The sequence below is a fragment of the Protomyctophum parallelum genome (assembly GCF_964188405.1).
Source record: "Protomyctophum parallelum genome assembly, chromosome: 9".
Taxonomy (NCBI): Eukaryota; Metazoa; Chordata; class Actinopteri; order Myctophiformes; family Myctophidae; genus Protomyctophum; species Protomyctophum parallelum.
Genome location: NC_139706.1, coordinates 35,943,550 through 35,959,567, shown reverse-complemented (window position 1 = coordinate 35,959,567; position 16,018 = coordinate 35,943,550). Strand labels below are relative to the sequence as shown.

Sequence of the window (16,018 nt, the reverse complement as noted above, 5' to 3'; positions counted from 1 at the left end):
ACATTGCAATGCGTTCTGAGCTTGTAGTATTTAGTATTAGTATTAAGGGGTTAAACAACACAGCACAGCAAAACCTCCCATGTCAACTTCCTGCCCACCACCTGCTCCTCTTCGCATCCACCCCCCACCTCCACTTTTACAGCCCTTTGTCTTCTCCCATCCCATGTGGGGAGTGAAAGGTTAACACAGCCCATGGAAATCATCCTTGCTCCTTTAGTTTTTAGTTTTTATGTTGATTTGATTGATGAAGTCATTTCGTCCACATATCTACTTACCATCACATTTGGGCCACGAGTTATAAGCTTAATGACTGTAGCCCATTTAAAATGACACTCTTACACGACGCTCAGCGCGCCTGCAGCTCATCAACTATCAATCTCCCATAGTGGTTTGGGATGTTATCAGATGATTTGATCTCCGTCCTCAGCCCTTATCAAGACCATGCAATGGAGAAATATGGACATTTCCTACATATTGACGTTTGTGGTCAGCCATTGTCCGACGTGGCGTTGGTTGCGCTGTCCGTCTACTAACCCTAAATCTAATCCTAAATCTTAACCGGCCACGTAAGTAAGCATAAAGCAAAGTATTAAGCAAAGTGTTGTATAGCGCAGTTTCACTATGTTTTTGCTTTAGTGGCAGTAATTTCACTTCCGCGTTTCCTAGTCGCCTACTAGCAGTAGGCAGTATGTAGGAAATGTCCATATTGCTTCATTGCATGGTCTTGATTAAGAACATCGCTTGATAACATTCGAAGTGGGTGATCACCCACCACCTCCAGTCTTCAGCCTCCTCCGGGATTAACATATAGAGCCATTGATGTGGGTTCATATGTAAATTATCATATCTGTGTATCTTTTGGCTCTGCTCAATGTGGGGTTTGTGAGCCCAGAGTTGAGTCTGTGTCAGGGCTGGAGATTTGTTGTGGAGTATTTTACAGAACCAGTTTATATACTGAAATGGATATAAAAAGCGGCTGAACTATGGTCTCCATTACACTGAACTGATAACCTGACACTGTGGCTTACACATTTATTATTGCATGTATGAATGATGTACTGTACTGTACTGTACACGTCTATGTGTTTGTGTATTGTTCACTTCACACAATTGCTGCGGTAGTGTGTGGTGTGTCTGCACTGCAGAGCATTGAATCGGAACCTTGGAGGGTGCAATTTGACTCCCCCCTAGGCTCCTGCTTGACACACACACATCACACACACACACACACACACACACACACAGCATTGCCACGTGCCAGTGTGTGTGCGCCGGCAGTGCCAAGAGAGGCTCGTGCATGGGCTCTTGTGTGAAGTGGGATTATATTAAAACGTCCCTGATGGAAACACTTTCCTCCACTGCCAGCAACACCACCAGAGGGAAGGATGGATGGATGGGAAGAGAGAGTGAAGGATGGAGCCATGCAAGACTGTGTGTGTGTGTGTGTGTGTGTGTGTGTGTGTGTGTGTGTGTGTGTGTGTGTGTGTGTGTGTGTGTGTGTGTGTGTGTGTGTGTGTGTGTGTGTGTGTGTGTGTGTGTGTGTGTGTGTGTGTGTGTGTGTGTGTGTGTGTGTGTGTGTGTGCGCGTGTGCGTGCGTGCGAGAGAGAGAGAGGGCGAGAGAGAGAGGGCGAGAGAGCAAGAGAGAGTGGTTAAGGCAATGATGGACTATAGGTGAGGGATGAATGGGAACACACCGGAGAGAGAGGGAGCACGAGGACAAAGTGAACTATGAATGAGTGAGGCAGTCAGAGCGATGGGACACAGGAGAGATGGCTGAAACTGGGCCATAAATGACAAGAAAGGCTTTGGCGAACCTGAGTCGGGTCGAGGTGAGCGGAAGGGAAGATACGTCGGCACAGGGTTAAATGAAGAAGGGAACATATTTCAAAGGGTGGGAGTAAGTGGACGTACAGGAAGGGATTGAGGTTTGGCCCTGAAACCACCTACTCCTTCTCATCATACTTTTATACTTCATCAAGTTATGAATTACTTTGTCAGTATGTGTATATGTATCTCATTGCTTGTTTACAAGCAGTCAGTGCACACACAGTATGAGACCCCGTTGGGTTGAGTGAGACTGTGAAAGTACTGCCAAGGCATGCTTGGCACAGATGTAGGAATTCCGGATTGGGAGCAGCAGGCCAAAGGAATACTGGGAACACTTTTACACTGGAATCTCATTACATTGGTGTACTCACTGATTTAATCATGTACGAAACTGGTTGCAATCTAACAGATGCATGATTTATGGCCATTCATATGAAGCTGAAGACTGGCTAGCTGCTGGTGTGAGACTCAGCCCTCCTTCATGTTTCACTGGAGCTAGAGCTCCACCTGCTGGTGAAGGTTGGCATTGTCATGTCATTGCTACTGGGAACTTGTTGCCTGTCACACTATTTCCAATGTTCCTAAGCTGAATCTATGCCTTGTGTGGGAGATCATTATGATTACAACAAACCTCTCACTGCTACTAGCATTTAGAGACCCGTCACATCATTACGCGTGGCAAAATAATGTGCAGGTGAGGTGTGCAATTTATCTCCTCGTCCCAAGGTGAAGGTATATTTTTGAGTCCTGTGGAGACTCAAGCACTTTATGTAACCTTTCAGTGAATAGGAAATATTATGCTGACCTCCTAAATTCTGACATATATTCATATTCATATATATTCATATATATATATATATATATATATATATATAAAGAATAAAGAAATATAAAAGGAATGTCTACTAAACCATAACCTTTTCCTCTCTACAGGCCCAAAAGAATGAGAGGGAGTCGATCAGGCAGAAGCTGGCACTGGGCAGTTTCTTTGACGATGGGCCAGGCATCTACACCAGCTGCAGTAAGAGTGGCAAGCCCAGCCTGTCCTCACGGTAAAACAGCTTATTGATTGATTGATTGATTGATTGAATACTTTATTAGACAGAAATGTTAACAGCAAGAGGTACAGTCAGACATTTGAGCTAAAAGGATAACACATTGTTTCCAATTAATCAAAATAGCATAAAAATAACACCAAAATACAATATTATCAACACGCTAAATAAAAATATAAAACGATACAAAGTAGAAAAAGGGAAAAATATATCGGCAGTGATTCAGTGAATGCCATCATGGGAAAAGTGAGTTTACCTCCCATTAACATGTCTTAACCCATTCTGACCTGAGATCAGATTCATACGAGGTTTCCACTGGACACACACTGGTCTGATTAATAACGTGTTACTCAGCATGGGGCCCAGGGACCCCAGGGGCCCTTTAGGGGGTTCCTGGGGGTCTCCAGCCAAATGATTGCTAGTTCTGTCTTACATTACATCCCCAGGCACCACACTCTCACTTTCACTCCATAGCGTGAGGTTACACTTCTCAGTGTTCGTGAAAGCCTGTTTTTCTCTGTGGCCTGTGGGGTTTTGGAGAAGCACGGTGCTGGTCTATTGCTTGGTTGGTTGTCATTCAAAACTTTGTTTTATTTACCACTGTATGACACACTTTCAATTGATATGTGAAAAAGAGAAAGGGGAAACTTACACTGCCAAATGATGAGAGTCGTGATTGATTAGTGTACATGCATGCAGCAGGCCTAAACCCAGTGGGTGATTAGTGTACATGCATGCAGCAGGCCTAAACCCAGTGGGTGATTAGTGTACATGCATGCAGCAGGCCTAAACCCAGTGGGTGATTAGTGTACATGCATGCAGCAGGCCTAAACCCAGTGGGTGATTGATTAGTGTACATGCATGCAGCAGGCCTAAACCCAGTGGGTGATTAGTGTACATGCATGCAGCAGGCCTAAACCCAGTGGGTGATTGATTAGTGTACATGCATGCAGCAGGCCTAAACCCAGTGGGTGATTGATTAGTGTACATGCATGCAGCAGGCCTAAACCCAGTGGGTGATTAGTGTACATGCATGCAGCAGGCCTAAACCCAGTGGGTGATTAGTGTACATGCATGCAGCAGGCCTAAACCCAGTGGGTGATTAGTGTACATGCATGCAGCAGGCCTAAACCCAGTGGGTGATTAGTGTACATGCATGCAGCAGGCCTAAACCCAGTGGGTGATTAGTGTACATGCATGCAGCAGGCCTAAACCCAGTGGGTGATTAGTGTACATGCATGCAGCAGGCCTAAACCCAGTGGGTGATTGATTAGTGTACATGCATGCAGGAGGCCTAAACCCAGTGGGTGATTGATTAGTGTACATGCATGCAGCAGGCCTAAACCCAGTGGGTGATTGATTAGTGTACATGCATGCAGCAGGCCTAAACCCAGTGGGTGATTAGTGTACATGCATGCAGCAGGCCTAAACCCAGTGGGTGATTAGTGTACATGCATGCAGCAGGCCTAAACCCAGTGGGTGATTAGTGTACATGCATGCAGCAGGCCTAAACCCAGTGGGTGATTAGTGTACATGCATGCAGCAGGCCTAAACCCAGTGATTAGTGTACATGCATGCAGCAGGCCTAAACCCAGTGGGTGCAGTACCTGTAGACAGTGTAGACTGTGTAGAGGGTGATGTCACATCAGAGAAAAGGAAGAACACAGAGAGAGAGTGAGAGCGGGAGAGAGGCAGTGAACACTCATTCAGCTCAACTGCGCGCCTACATACTAGTGCATTTGACTGGAAGGAGCATTGGGTATATATATATATTGGACAAAACACACACTTACAATATAATTCCTGTGATCCAAATCATGCGTACAGTACATTGTGCGTGTGTGTGTGTGTGTGTGTGTGTGTTTGTGTGCACACGTGTGTGCGCGCGCGCGCCCATGTGTGTGTGTGACTGTGAGAGTGTGTGTGTGTTTGTGTGTGCGCACATGTGTGCGCACGTGTGTTCGTGTACGTGTGCGTGCGTGCGGGAACGGAAATACGCTGGAGAGAGGAAGCACATGGAGAAGTGTGAATAAGAGAAAGAGGAAACATACAACTAATGAGAGTCGATTGGACTCTAGTGAGCGTAAAAATGGTGGGTGCATAAGGGTCAATCTTACGCTCTCTGAATCACTAATTAACTCTGAGGAGAATTATACAGCATATTTATGCCTCAGACCTAAACCTGTTTGATTGTGGTGGATTCAGTAGGCATACCTGTGGAGGGTGTCACACACGAGTAAAAGAACAGAAAGACAGAGAGAAAGGAAATTCATGCACTCATCCAGCTTTATTGCTCTCACTTCCCCAATAACGTAATGTGTAAAATTCCCTTTTTTTTGCCACAATATGATGATTGATCCCACGTTCATCATTAGGGGAAAATATAGTCAAATGATAATAATGCTCTAGTAGAGGTAGAGGGGTTATGTTCTGGTAAACCTGTAAAAGTTAGTCATAAACATAGGATTTTTTATTATAGTATCCGTACATGTGAAGTCCATTTGTTATCAAATTAAGTGACATTAGCAGCTCCCCCAACACTGTTCTTTGATGCCCTCTGTCCACAAAACCCATTGATCACACAGGTCTGATTCAATTTGGAGTGATTGGATCCGTGCTATATAATCGATCATCTCTCTTTGTAATTACTGCATTGAATAAGCAGATTATTGATCCATGCTGAGCTGGATCCACATCTAGCAGAGTTCTTCTCCTCCGAGGCCCAAGCTTTACCCCCCCCAGAACGATTGGATGAAATCTACCAGAGGATCCATACTGAAGGCAGGAGAGGCGATGGTTGGAAACACAAGCACTCGTTAAACCTCGTTGCACTTTGGAGGAAGCTAGAGTCCAAACTATCTATATGTTGACGATTCCCTTTTTCCCTGGCCTCTCTTTAGCATCTATAGTATACTATATACGAACAAATCACACAGATACTATAAATACTATAACAACAAAATAATACAATACAATATATATGAATACGCACATACGTACTGTATGCTATACAATTTCTGTATGTTTAACGTATGCATACACACATATACTGTACATAACATATAACACACACACACACACACACACACACACACATAGATTAACTAGATACCAGGCCTGGCATTTTGTAATTTTATTATTCAATATATCCCCTGAGCAAACAGGCAGGCTCACAAAAATGCAGGAAACTGGGTTCAAATCTGGGGTAGAAAAAGAAAGTTATATAGTCCGGCTTTAACAAAATATCCTGAATAGAAATCTACATTTCATACACTCAGCCCTGGAGTCATGGGCTCTTTTAAAGATGAATGGAGAGACAGTGGGAGTTAAGAATTCAGGATCTAAACAGAAGACACTGGTGTCTAAAACCCATATCGACAGGAAAGAGCAATGGAGAAGACAGTGAAATATTCAATGCCACTGTGGAAACAGAGCAAATATGTTTCGAGGATTAGCATGAGTTCAAACTGATGAAATTCTTGCCCTGCTATATGTTTGACATGTATGCAATTCATACAACCCTAATCCTAACCCTACGTGTTTGACATGTATACCTACAGTACAACTAACACTACACTGGCTGGTGTGCACTATAGTGTTCATCTAACTCTGAGAGTGTAGAAATGCACCCAAATGTACCGTTGCATTTGTACACTACATAGGACTTATATATACTGTCATTTGTGTTAACATGAGTAATTATATTCACCATTGGTATATCACTGCCGTTTATGGCCCTAATCCTAGTCTTTTACTATAACTACCGCTGTCAGTAACCTGATTTGACTCTATCTGGGATCCCATGCTAATTATGACATCTCTCCCCTTTTCCCTTTGTCTGTCCCTAGGCTGCAAAGTGGGATGAACCTACAGATCTGTTTTGTCAATGACAGTGGCAGCGACAAGGACAGTGATGCAGATGACAGCAAGACAGAAACCAGTCTGGACACACCACTGTCTCCCATGGTACATCCTTACCCACTGTCACACACTGATAATATCATAGGTGAAGAAGCAGAACTCATGAAGATGTCGTAAAATAATTTCAATAATTTCATCTTTGGGACACGGTGTGAACAATAAGAGAGTGACAGAGAGATCAAAAATGAAAGAAACGAGGGAGAGAGAGATTTGTTGTGAATTACCGATAGCTGTCAATTAGTGAGTGTGTGAATTTCTCTTTTTCTGGGCCATTAACCAATGCAGTAGCTGCAAATGAGAGGTGAATTCAAAACCATGCTACGGATGACTGGCCACATTAACCCTCCTGTCAACCCTCCTGTCAACCTGAGGCAGAGAGAGAGAGAGAGAGAGAGAGAGAGAAAGAGAGAGAGAGATACGATACCGTCGTTCTCTGTCACTATGACTCAACCATAACCATATAAGGAGTACCGGAGTGCCCAATGCAGATAAGCCCAAATATTGAGTGTAATATCAATGTGTCGTCATGGCATCAGGCACAAACAATTCAGTTTCAAATAAATGAACGAACACTGGGGATTTTAGTGTACTGTAGGCCTACGTGCCTAAATACCAAAGGCGCTAATCCTAAGGATGCTACCATCATGTCCCCTTCATCCAATGTCTCCTCCGCTCTCCATCTATATCTAGTCGAAGCAGAGTTCATCCTACTCGGACAGGGACACCACGGAGGAGGAGGAGGAGTCTCTGGAGGACATGGACTTCCTGAGTCGACAGAAGAAGCTGCAGATGGAGGCCAAGCTGGCTCTGGCCATGGCCAAACCCATGGCCAAGATGCAGGTGGAGGTGGAGAAACAGAATCGCAAGAAGTCACCTGTGGCCGACCTGGTCAGTATGCCACAGTATTAACACCCTAACCTCTATGAAGGCTGATTCATATCAACACATTCCTTTCACCAAATGTTGCTGTCTTGTTTTTCAGTTGAAATTACATCATTTCCAATACATCACACAGAGCAAAAAAGTGGCAAGCGTAAAAACCTTGTGTGTACCCCCGACGGGGGAATGAAGCAATGTTCTTCGTGGGACAATTTCTTTGAAATAAAAACATGCAGTGGGATGTGACCCGTAATTAACCAGTTCGGCGTAGTACTAGAGCTGTGTGCGTGCGTGCGTGCGTGCGTGCGTGCGTGCGTGCGTCACTTTCAAAAGTTATGTTTATTTGCCCAGAACTATGTAACGGCATCGACTGATTGAATGGAAAGATTCACGAGCAAGCAGATTCTGGGAGTGATATGCCCACTTCTCTTTCTCCTTTCCTTTCCTACTCACATCCTCTGCGTGAGATGTCGGTGTTCATCATTATTTCATCCATTTTTATCTGCCTCACCACCCATTCAACAGCATACACACAACACACACGTTCACACACAGTCTTGTACACGCATACACAAACTATCTCCACCTGGGGGGGGGGGGGGGGGGGGGGGGTCTTGGCTAGGTCCATCTATAATTAATCTGCTTGAAAGCAGCATTGACTTATGTGTTTCGGGACATGGCGATGCCAAGCAATCGAAGAAGATCAATGTCACACCAGGACAGAACACAAGTGTTCATTAAAGGGTTTTAATTATAATAATTGTTCTGTTCAATTCAAACTTCATATTCAGATATATATTAGACAGAACACACAAGCAACAATGATTAAGATTGAATTAACCACTTCAACCCTATTTTATGAAATATAGTAGCCGATCTACATTACAAGCTCATAACGTATTTTAGAAGATTTGCTCAAAATAGTGATGACAGGGTTAATCCGTTGATTAAACTTTATTAGTTTAATAACACCAGAGATTGATTTGTTCCTTGCCGCCTCCTCCTCCGTGCGTGCGTGCGTGCGTGCGTGCGTGCGTGCGTGCGTGCGTGCGTGCGTGCGTGCGTGCGTGCGTGCGTGCGTGCGTGTGCATGTGCATGAATGAAATAAAGAGAGGGAGAAAGAGAAAGGGGAGCTCAAATACAGGGGAAGAAACTGGTTTCACATAAACTACCACCTTGCAAAGTCTTACCACAGATGAAGGTTCTTCCCCTTCTTTCGCAACATGTTATATCCTATAGAATATGACTGGACGGTTGGCAGCTGGCTTGTGTCATACCTGTGACATGGCAATAGTATGATCAATCTACCACAGAAGTTCCAGCAGAAAGTAGCCTCTAACCGACATCGCCCACCCGATTTCCCTGTGGTGGCAGAGCACCCCTCGTCTCTGTTCTGTTCTGTAGTCACACTGAAACTGTGACACATGTGAAAGAGGAGGAGGGAGAAACTATAGCGGGTAGATTCAGCTGAGCACCCACCCACACATATGTACACAGAGCGAGAGAGAGAGAGAGAGAGAGAGACAGAGAGACAGAGAGACAGAGAGAGAGAGAGAGAGCACACGTTTTCTCTCGTGTCAACATATTATGAGGTGACACAGGCATGTACAGACTACAGAGAAAGGGTTTGTATTCCTTTCTCACTTGAAAATCTGTTAGTCATTTGACATTGCTCTTCAATACATACTCAATATAGAGCGAGATAAGAGGAAAACGTATAAAATATACACATTGAGTACCAGGGGCGCAGTATTTTGTTTTCTGCAAGGGAATCAAGATGCTAAAACATTAGTGTTCCTCCCTGCAAGAGCTACCACTGCCACAGGTTCACAGATCTCAGATCTCCATGTCCTGAGCAGGCTGAGCGATGTTTAAGCCCACCCTGCTTGCAGGATTACATGTGTAAAGACGTATCGGCTCTTTCTCAACAACACAAATGTCTGTCTTTCTTTCTTTCGTCAGTGTTTGCACAATATACAAATGCGTCATTGTTTTTATACCTTAAATATGTTGATGTGAAAAAGACAGTACATATTGTAATGATGTGGTAATTGCCGTTAAGTGAGCAGCTATCTACTGCTGTTTGAGCTAAATCACACATTGTGCATACAGACATAAGGAGTGGAAATACTGCCCCCTGCTGGAGAGTTTTTACTTTATGTGGTCACAGGGTGTTGTACATCAAATGAAACCTTGAATCTAGGACTGGGGCAGTCTAGCTTGAGTCCTGATTATTATATCATGGTGCCCCAAACACACCTTAATACCACATATTTATGTCTAGATTAGAGCTAAATTATAGGCTCTATAAAGGGATGCATGAATTGCAATGAATGCAATGAATTTCCCAGCTTGGGACAATTATTTTCAATTATTTCACAGATTGAGTGATCGCATAATTTGCTTGATGTATTACTGGCATGGGGAATAATCTATTTTAAAACGCATCTTGGCTGCACAGCACCACTTGTTGTATAGACAAATGTATGCATGTATGCACACTGAATTAAGTATGTATTTAACTGTACTTTCCTGTGCTTTTTTCTGCAAAAGTATTCACTCAATCAATCAGTCAATACCACACATACACACATCAATACCCAAATGTTGCCAATCCATCATAATAAAATCTTAATGTTTAGCTATTAACCACAAACACTCATGGTGTCAGATATAATGCAAAGATATATGTTGTGAGTACTCACCATGAGAAAATTACATGAGAAAAGTCCATAGAAACACACCGTTTGGAATCATATTGTTATGGAATTTAAACAAAGGCCTGAATCTTCTGGCTAAGACAAAACTCAGCAAGTAAAGTAGCCTAAAAATTACAACAACAAAAAAGGTTACTATAGCCTATTTCTTGTTCAGAAAAATGAGTATATCCACATCCATCTTCTGACAATAAGTCCTGGTGTGGAGAAAATGAAGGTCATAGGTATATAAAAAACTTGAACAATGAAGCTCTGATTGTGGTTCAGATGCTTTGAACAATGGTAAGGGTCCCCGGGTCCTTGCCTGATATATGGATCACATGGCCCTGGTCAATGTGGTCATAGTAACCAGTGATTTGTGACTTGACTTGCATTTGACTCTCTGTGGCTTAGACTTGAACATTCTCACAGAACAAATATTAAAATATTAACGAGCAATACAAATATTCAGTATTGTGTATCTTAGGATTTACAACAGTGGTTCTCAAACCTTTTTTTGGAAAAGTATCATGTCTTAATGGGTTCAAGTGACTTGGGGTTCAATATTTTGTGTTCATTTTGTTGTTGTTGTTGTTGTTGTTGTTGTAAGTGCTCATGCCTTACTGTGTCTCTTTCACTGCAGCTTCCACATATGCCACACATCAGTGAGTGTCTAATGAAGAGGAGCCTGAAACCCACTGACCTGAGAGACATGACTGTGGGACAACTCACGGTCATAGTCAATGACCTGCACTCTCAGATTGAAAGTGAGTATCACACACATACAAGAAATAATCCATATGGGCAGTTTGAGCACAGTGGATGGTCACACAAACCCTGATATGAAAGAATGGGCCACAGGGTCACTACCAGACCTTAGAAAGACTCACGTCTATCTTATGCAATACAGTACTTTCTGCAATGAAAGTCAATTCAGAGAACTGTACTGGTAGTTTCTCCACAGCTTATAATGTTACTGCTGATCATTGGCCCTGGTACAAAGATGAATAATCATATATCTTACATGGAACCTTTCAGGTTCCAAAAACGCCAAAGAACATAGCTCTTGTCAACAAACGTTCACTTTACAATCTCATTGAACTGTTTTTCTATTTTCAGGCATTACTGGCATTATTATTATTATTATTACTTGCGCAAGCAGAGCGCGCAAGTAAGACGTAAGAAATATGTGGATTAAAGGACCCAACAATGCCAGAGTGTAATTGGTTTTCGATGGTGACGTAATGACGATATGTTTTAGTGTTGGGAGGATTAAAGGTAATGCTCCTGTGTATACATGTATGTAATCTGGCACCACTGCCGTATCAGGCACAATTTGCTGGGACGGTGCATACGCATCAAAAGTGGCGGGTTGGCTGGGACGGTGCGTAGGCGCAAAGTAACCACAGTATACCGCTAATCAACTTACAAATTACATATACATAGTATATGTATAACTAGCTCTCAATGATGACGTAAGAAATATGTGGATTAAAGGACCCAATGCCAGAGTGTAATTGGTTTTCGATGGTGACGTAATGACGATATGTTTTAGTGTTGGGAGGATTAAAGGTAATGCTCCTGTGTATACATGTATGTAATCTGGCACCACTGCCGTACCAGGCACAATTTGCTGGGACGGTGCATACACATCAAAAGTGGCGGGTTGGCTGGGACGGTGCGTACGGCGCAAAGTAGCCTCGATACCCAGGCTTTCATTTCGTCTGCGCGAAAGATGAAAGCCTGGAAAAAGCCGTGGGCTGAACCAGTCTAAAAGTGGGAGTCAACCCTTCCGGGTGGGCGTCGCTCTAAATGATGTGACGTAGCGCTGCACTAGGGGGGAGAGGAGGGGCCGGGGGTGACGGACAGATCGATGAGATCCAATCAGGGTGCGCGCATTTCTGAGGCGCGACCCGCCCCTCTAGACCAGAAATGTCTCTGCTTAGGTCAGGCTAGGCGCAAAGTAACCACAGTATACCGCTAATCAACTTACAAATTACATATACATATACATAGTATATGTATAACTAGCTCTCAATGATGACGTAAGAAATATGTGGAAAGGACCCAATGCCAGAGTGTAATTGGTTTTCGATGGTGACGTAATGACGATATGTTTTTTACATCTAATAATTAGAAATTTCAAACGTTCCTTCAGAGAGATACTGAGATTTGACAGTTTATAGCGGTCGAAAGTACTTGCGCGCTCTGCTTGCGCACTAGTTGGCCATTCATGGCCTACAAGCAAGTATGCACTCGACAGAGTGCAGTTCTAGTTATTATTTATTATTATTGGTCGCAGTTAACTATGAAATCATGCATTTCCCGTCAGGTGGTCACGCCTCTTATATGGTCATGCCTTGTAACATCACGTAATGTCATCAATATTCAGCCCATATATGGAGATCCCTATGTCAATCTGGGAACCCACTCGGTAGAAAAAAAGATGATTATCTTTTCCTTTAGTCTTGCCTCTTGGGGCACTACCTCCTTTTTTGTGTAGAAGGAAACAGGAACTCGGTTTGGCTCCTCTCCTTTCTTAGTCCACTTCCTCCTGTGCGCTTCAGTGTTTATTCCTACGGCTTTTCTCCTGCCTGACACCATCCTGTCTCTGTTCCAGGTCTGAACGAGGAGCTGGTGCAGCTGTTGCTGATCCGGGATGAGCTTCACATGGAGCAAGACGCCATGTTGGTGGACATAGAGGACCTCACTAGGTAGGAGGGCTTAGAGAACCTACTTGAGAGAGTAGGCTCATTCTCGCTGCCTTCGCTATTCTTTCATTCAGCCGACCAAGCTCCTGTCACTGTCAAAGGAAACAGTCTCTGTCTTTGAGTAAGGTTGTCTAACTATGGGCTGTCTTGTTTCTCTTTCTCAGGCATGCTGAGAGCCAGCAGAAACACATGGCCGAGAAGACCCCTTCCAAATAAGATGTCCAACCCAGTTTTACCCCAGACTGACCTACCTACTCGAAACTACGCCCCTGTTCCAACCTACCCACACCAAACTAAACACCCGTTCTAACCTAAACAGACCAAACTAATCCCCTATTCCCTTCCTACCTGCCCAAATCTTAAGGTCAATACATGCTCCTTCTGACATCTGGGGAAAAAAACATACATTTCGGCAGGTCTTTTCGAACTAGTTCGGACAATCAGGACATCTGGGGGTGTAGGAGCATCCGGAAAAAAGTTATTATCACCTCCCTTTCCGAAAATAAATAAATAAAATAAGTTCGGACATCGGAAGGAGCATGTTCCGTGCTTACTCTACCCTTGTCCCGGAACCAAACTCTTACCCCAATCCTCCAGCCCATGTCCAGTTGTCCACCCATACCCTATAACTCCTCCAGCCCATGTCCAGTTGTCCACCCATACCCTATAACTCCTCCAGCCCATGTCCAGTTGTCCACCCATACCCTATAACTCCTCCAGCCCATGTCCAGTTGTCCACCCATACCCTATAACTCCTCCAGCCCATGTCCAGTTGTCCACCCATACCCTATAACTCCCCCCCCCCCCCGTCCTTTCATTTGCTTCTGTGGTTTATCCCAGCGCTAAGGACAGTGGAGCACTTCCTACTTCCTGGGAGAAGAGGAAATCGATTGTGTGTTGTCATGGATACTGTCCCCAGCTTCCTGTGCAGTGATCGGCCTTGCTTCGCTATTGTTTCTTTTTAACTTTCTACATTCGCCACTAAATTATAAATGTCAAATGCAAAAATTGTGGGGGGAAAAAATAATAATAGTGAGAAATTTAGTAGAAAGTCAGTCATGAGAAAAAAACGAAACAACATTGTATAAAATCTATTAAAAAAAACTAACTTCTTCAGACCATTTTAAGTTGGAAGGTACAGTAATTTTAAAGTATTTCAAAGTCAAACTGTTTTTATTCTGCACAAATGGTAGTTTTCAACTGAGAAATGTTTATTTGAAGGTGCTAAAAGAGTGTAAGGAAACATGCCTGCCTTGTAGTGGAGTCGTAGCTTTTGGTAATACGTTCACTCTAATTGCTCTTCAACATTTTGTGAATGTTGATTTTCTGACACAAGTCATTTTAAATGAATACGTGTGTTAATATCGTTTTCATCTTATTGTATTCTGAATCTTTATTTGAGGGAAGAAATGTTTATGTACAGATATGTAAAATAAAGAATAAACTTTGTTTCATAAATTGTTTGTTTGTATTTTTATTTTTTACAGACAGCACATGTAGTAAGCAAAAGAAGACATGCACAATGTGCAAACGTGACAAGTTTAGCAAGCTAAGTGAGCTTCCTCTTTCAGATGAATTTGTAATCACTGTCATCACAAGGCAGAAAGTCTACATTACTCTACATGAGTCATCCCAGTGTCTCTCTGCCTCTCTATCCCTCTCTCCCTTCACTATCCAAGAAATTATTGTAAATAATGCAACAACAGACTGGATTACAACTCAAATGGGAACCCCCAGCCAATTATGTCCCCCCCCCCCCCCCCCCCCCCCCCCCCAAACTGAGCATTGAGAACTCTTATTATAATGAAAAGTGACAACATGGGCACCCCCCTTCACCAATGAAAGTATCATTGTTCTGTATAGGCAACCTTTCTCAGCTAGTGATTGAATAATATTAATAATTCTAAATGTTCAACATGTTTTGGAACAGTTTGAACATTTATATGACTGACTAAAATGTTTGTTGTGAATGTCATTGTCATGTCATGTCATGTCATTTTTGCAAGAAATTCAACGGGCCAACCTGTATTGAAGGAAGTTATAGGCTCAGGTCTGAGTTATATTAGAACAACTATATAAGTAAACAAAAGTATGGTGCTGATTCATAGACATATAGCCTACTCACTGTATGCATTGATGTTTCTGGTGTCAACGCAAAAAAGAGAACAGAGAACTCCTATCAACTGCTCACTGACCACAGCAGTATCAGGGGACTTGGAAGAGATTAACAAAATAGAGGGGACATAGAGACAGGAAGGTGAGAGGAGGCTATTCATGGTGTTAGCTTCTTTTAATGAGAAATTCATTCCCAATCATCCTTTGAACAAACCGGACATGGCACACACACAAACTGACAACAACCCAACTATTATCAAAAATATATACCGTTATACGAGTATTATTTAGAAGCTGCATAACCTTTGCTCCTATTTGAGTCACCTCAAAGTGTATACTTGAATATACTATTTGAGTCACCTCAAAGTGTATACTTGAGTATACTCAACTCAAACTGTATTAATATTGCACATTTACAACAACTGAGGTCGAACCAAAGTAGAAAAAGCAAACTAGAAACCTATGCTCCTATGCTCTTCAGAGCATAGGTCTCCGCCAGGGCATGTAGGTTATTTTAAATTCAATCGCTTAGGGATTTTAAAACATCTTTCATGGTTTTTGAAGATATATTTTTTAAATGGCAGGAGGAGAGTAGGCGAGGGGGGGTCAGGCAGGAGGAGAGTAGGCGAGGGGGGGTCAGGCAGGAGGAGAGTAGGCGAGGGGGGGTCAGGCAGGAGGAGAGTACAGTAGGTGAGGGTGGCCCAGGCAGGGAGAGAGTAGGTGGAGGTTAGAATTACGGTATGTTTGCCTGAAAAGGAATCTTTGGAATCTTTGTTTCATAGTTATATAGTATAGTGCTTCCAAATTTGAGAAT

The 16,018-nt window shown here is 43.1% G+C and overlaps 1 protein-coding gene across 3 annotated transcripts in view; it reads left to right on the top strand.

The window, feature by feature from the left end:
* schip1 (schwannomin interacting protein 1) overlaps positions 1-14,141 on the top strand; it is a 46,806-nt gene extending 32,665 nt beyond the window's left edge. For all 3 annotated transcript variants that reach the window (XM_083773022.1, XM_083773024.1, XM_083773023.1), the window contains 6 exons: positions 2,761-2,879; positions 6,731-6,848; positions 7,494-7,691; positions 11,022-11,145; positions 12,999-13,092; positions 13,254-14,141. In XM_083773022.1, the coding sequence (XP_083629148.1) occupies positions 2,761-2,879; positions 6,731-6,848; positions 7,494-7,691; positions 11,022-11,145; positions 12,999-13,092; positions 13,254-13,305 (705 nt within the window). In that variant the 3' untranslated portion in view covers positions 13,306-14,141. The remainder of the gene's footprint in view (positions 1-2,760; positions 2,880-6,730; positions 6,849-7,493; positions 7,692-11,021; positions 11,146-12,998; positions 13,093-13,253) is intronic.
* Positions 14,142-16,018: the final 1,877 nt, after the last annotated feature.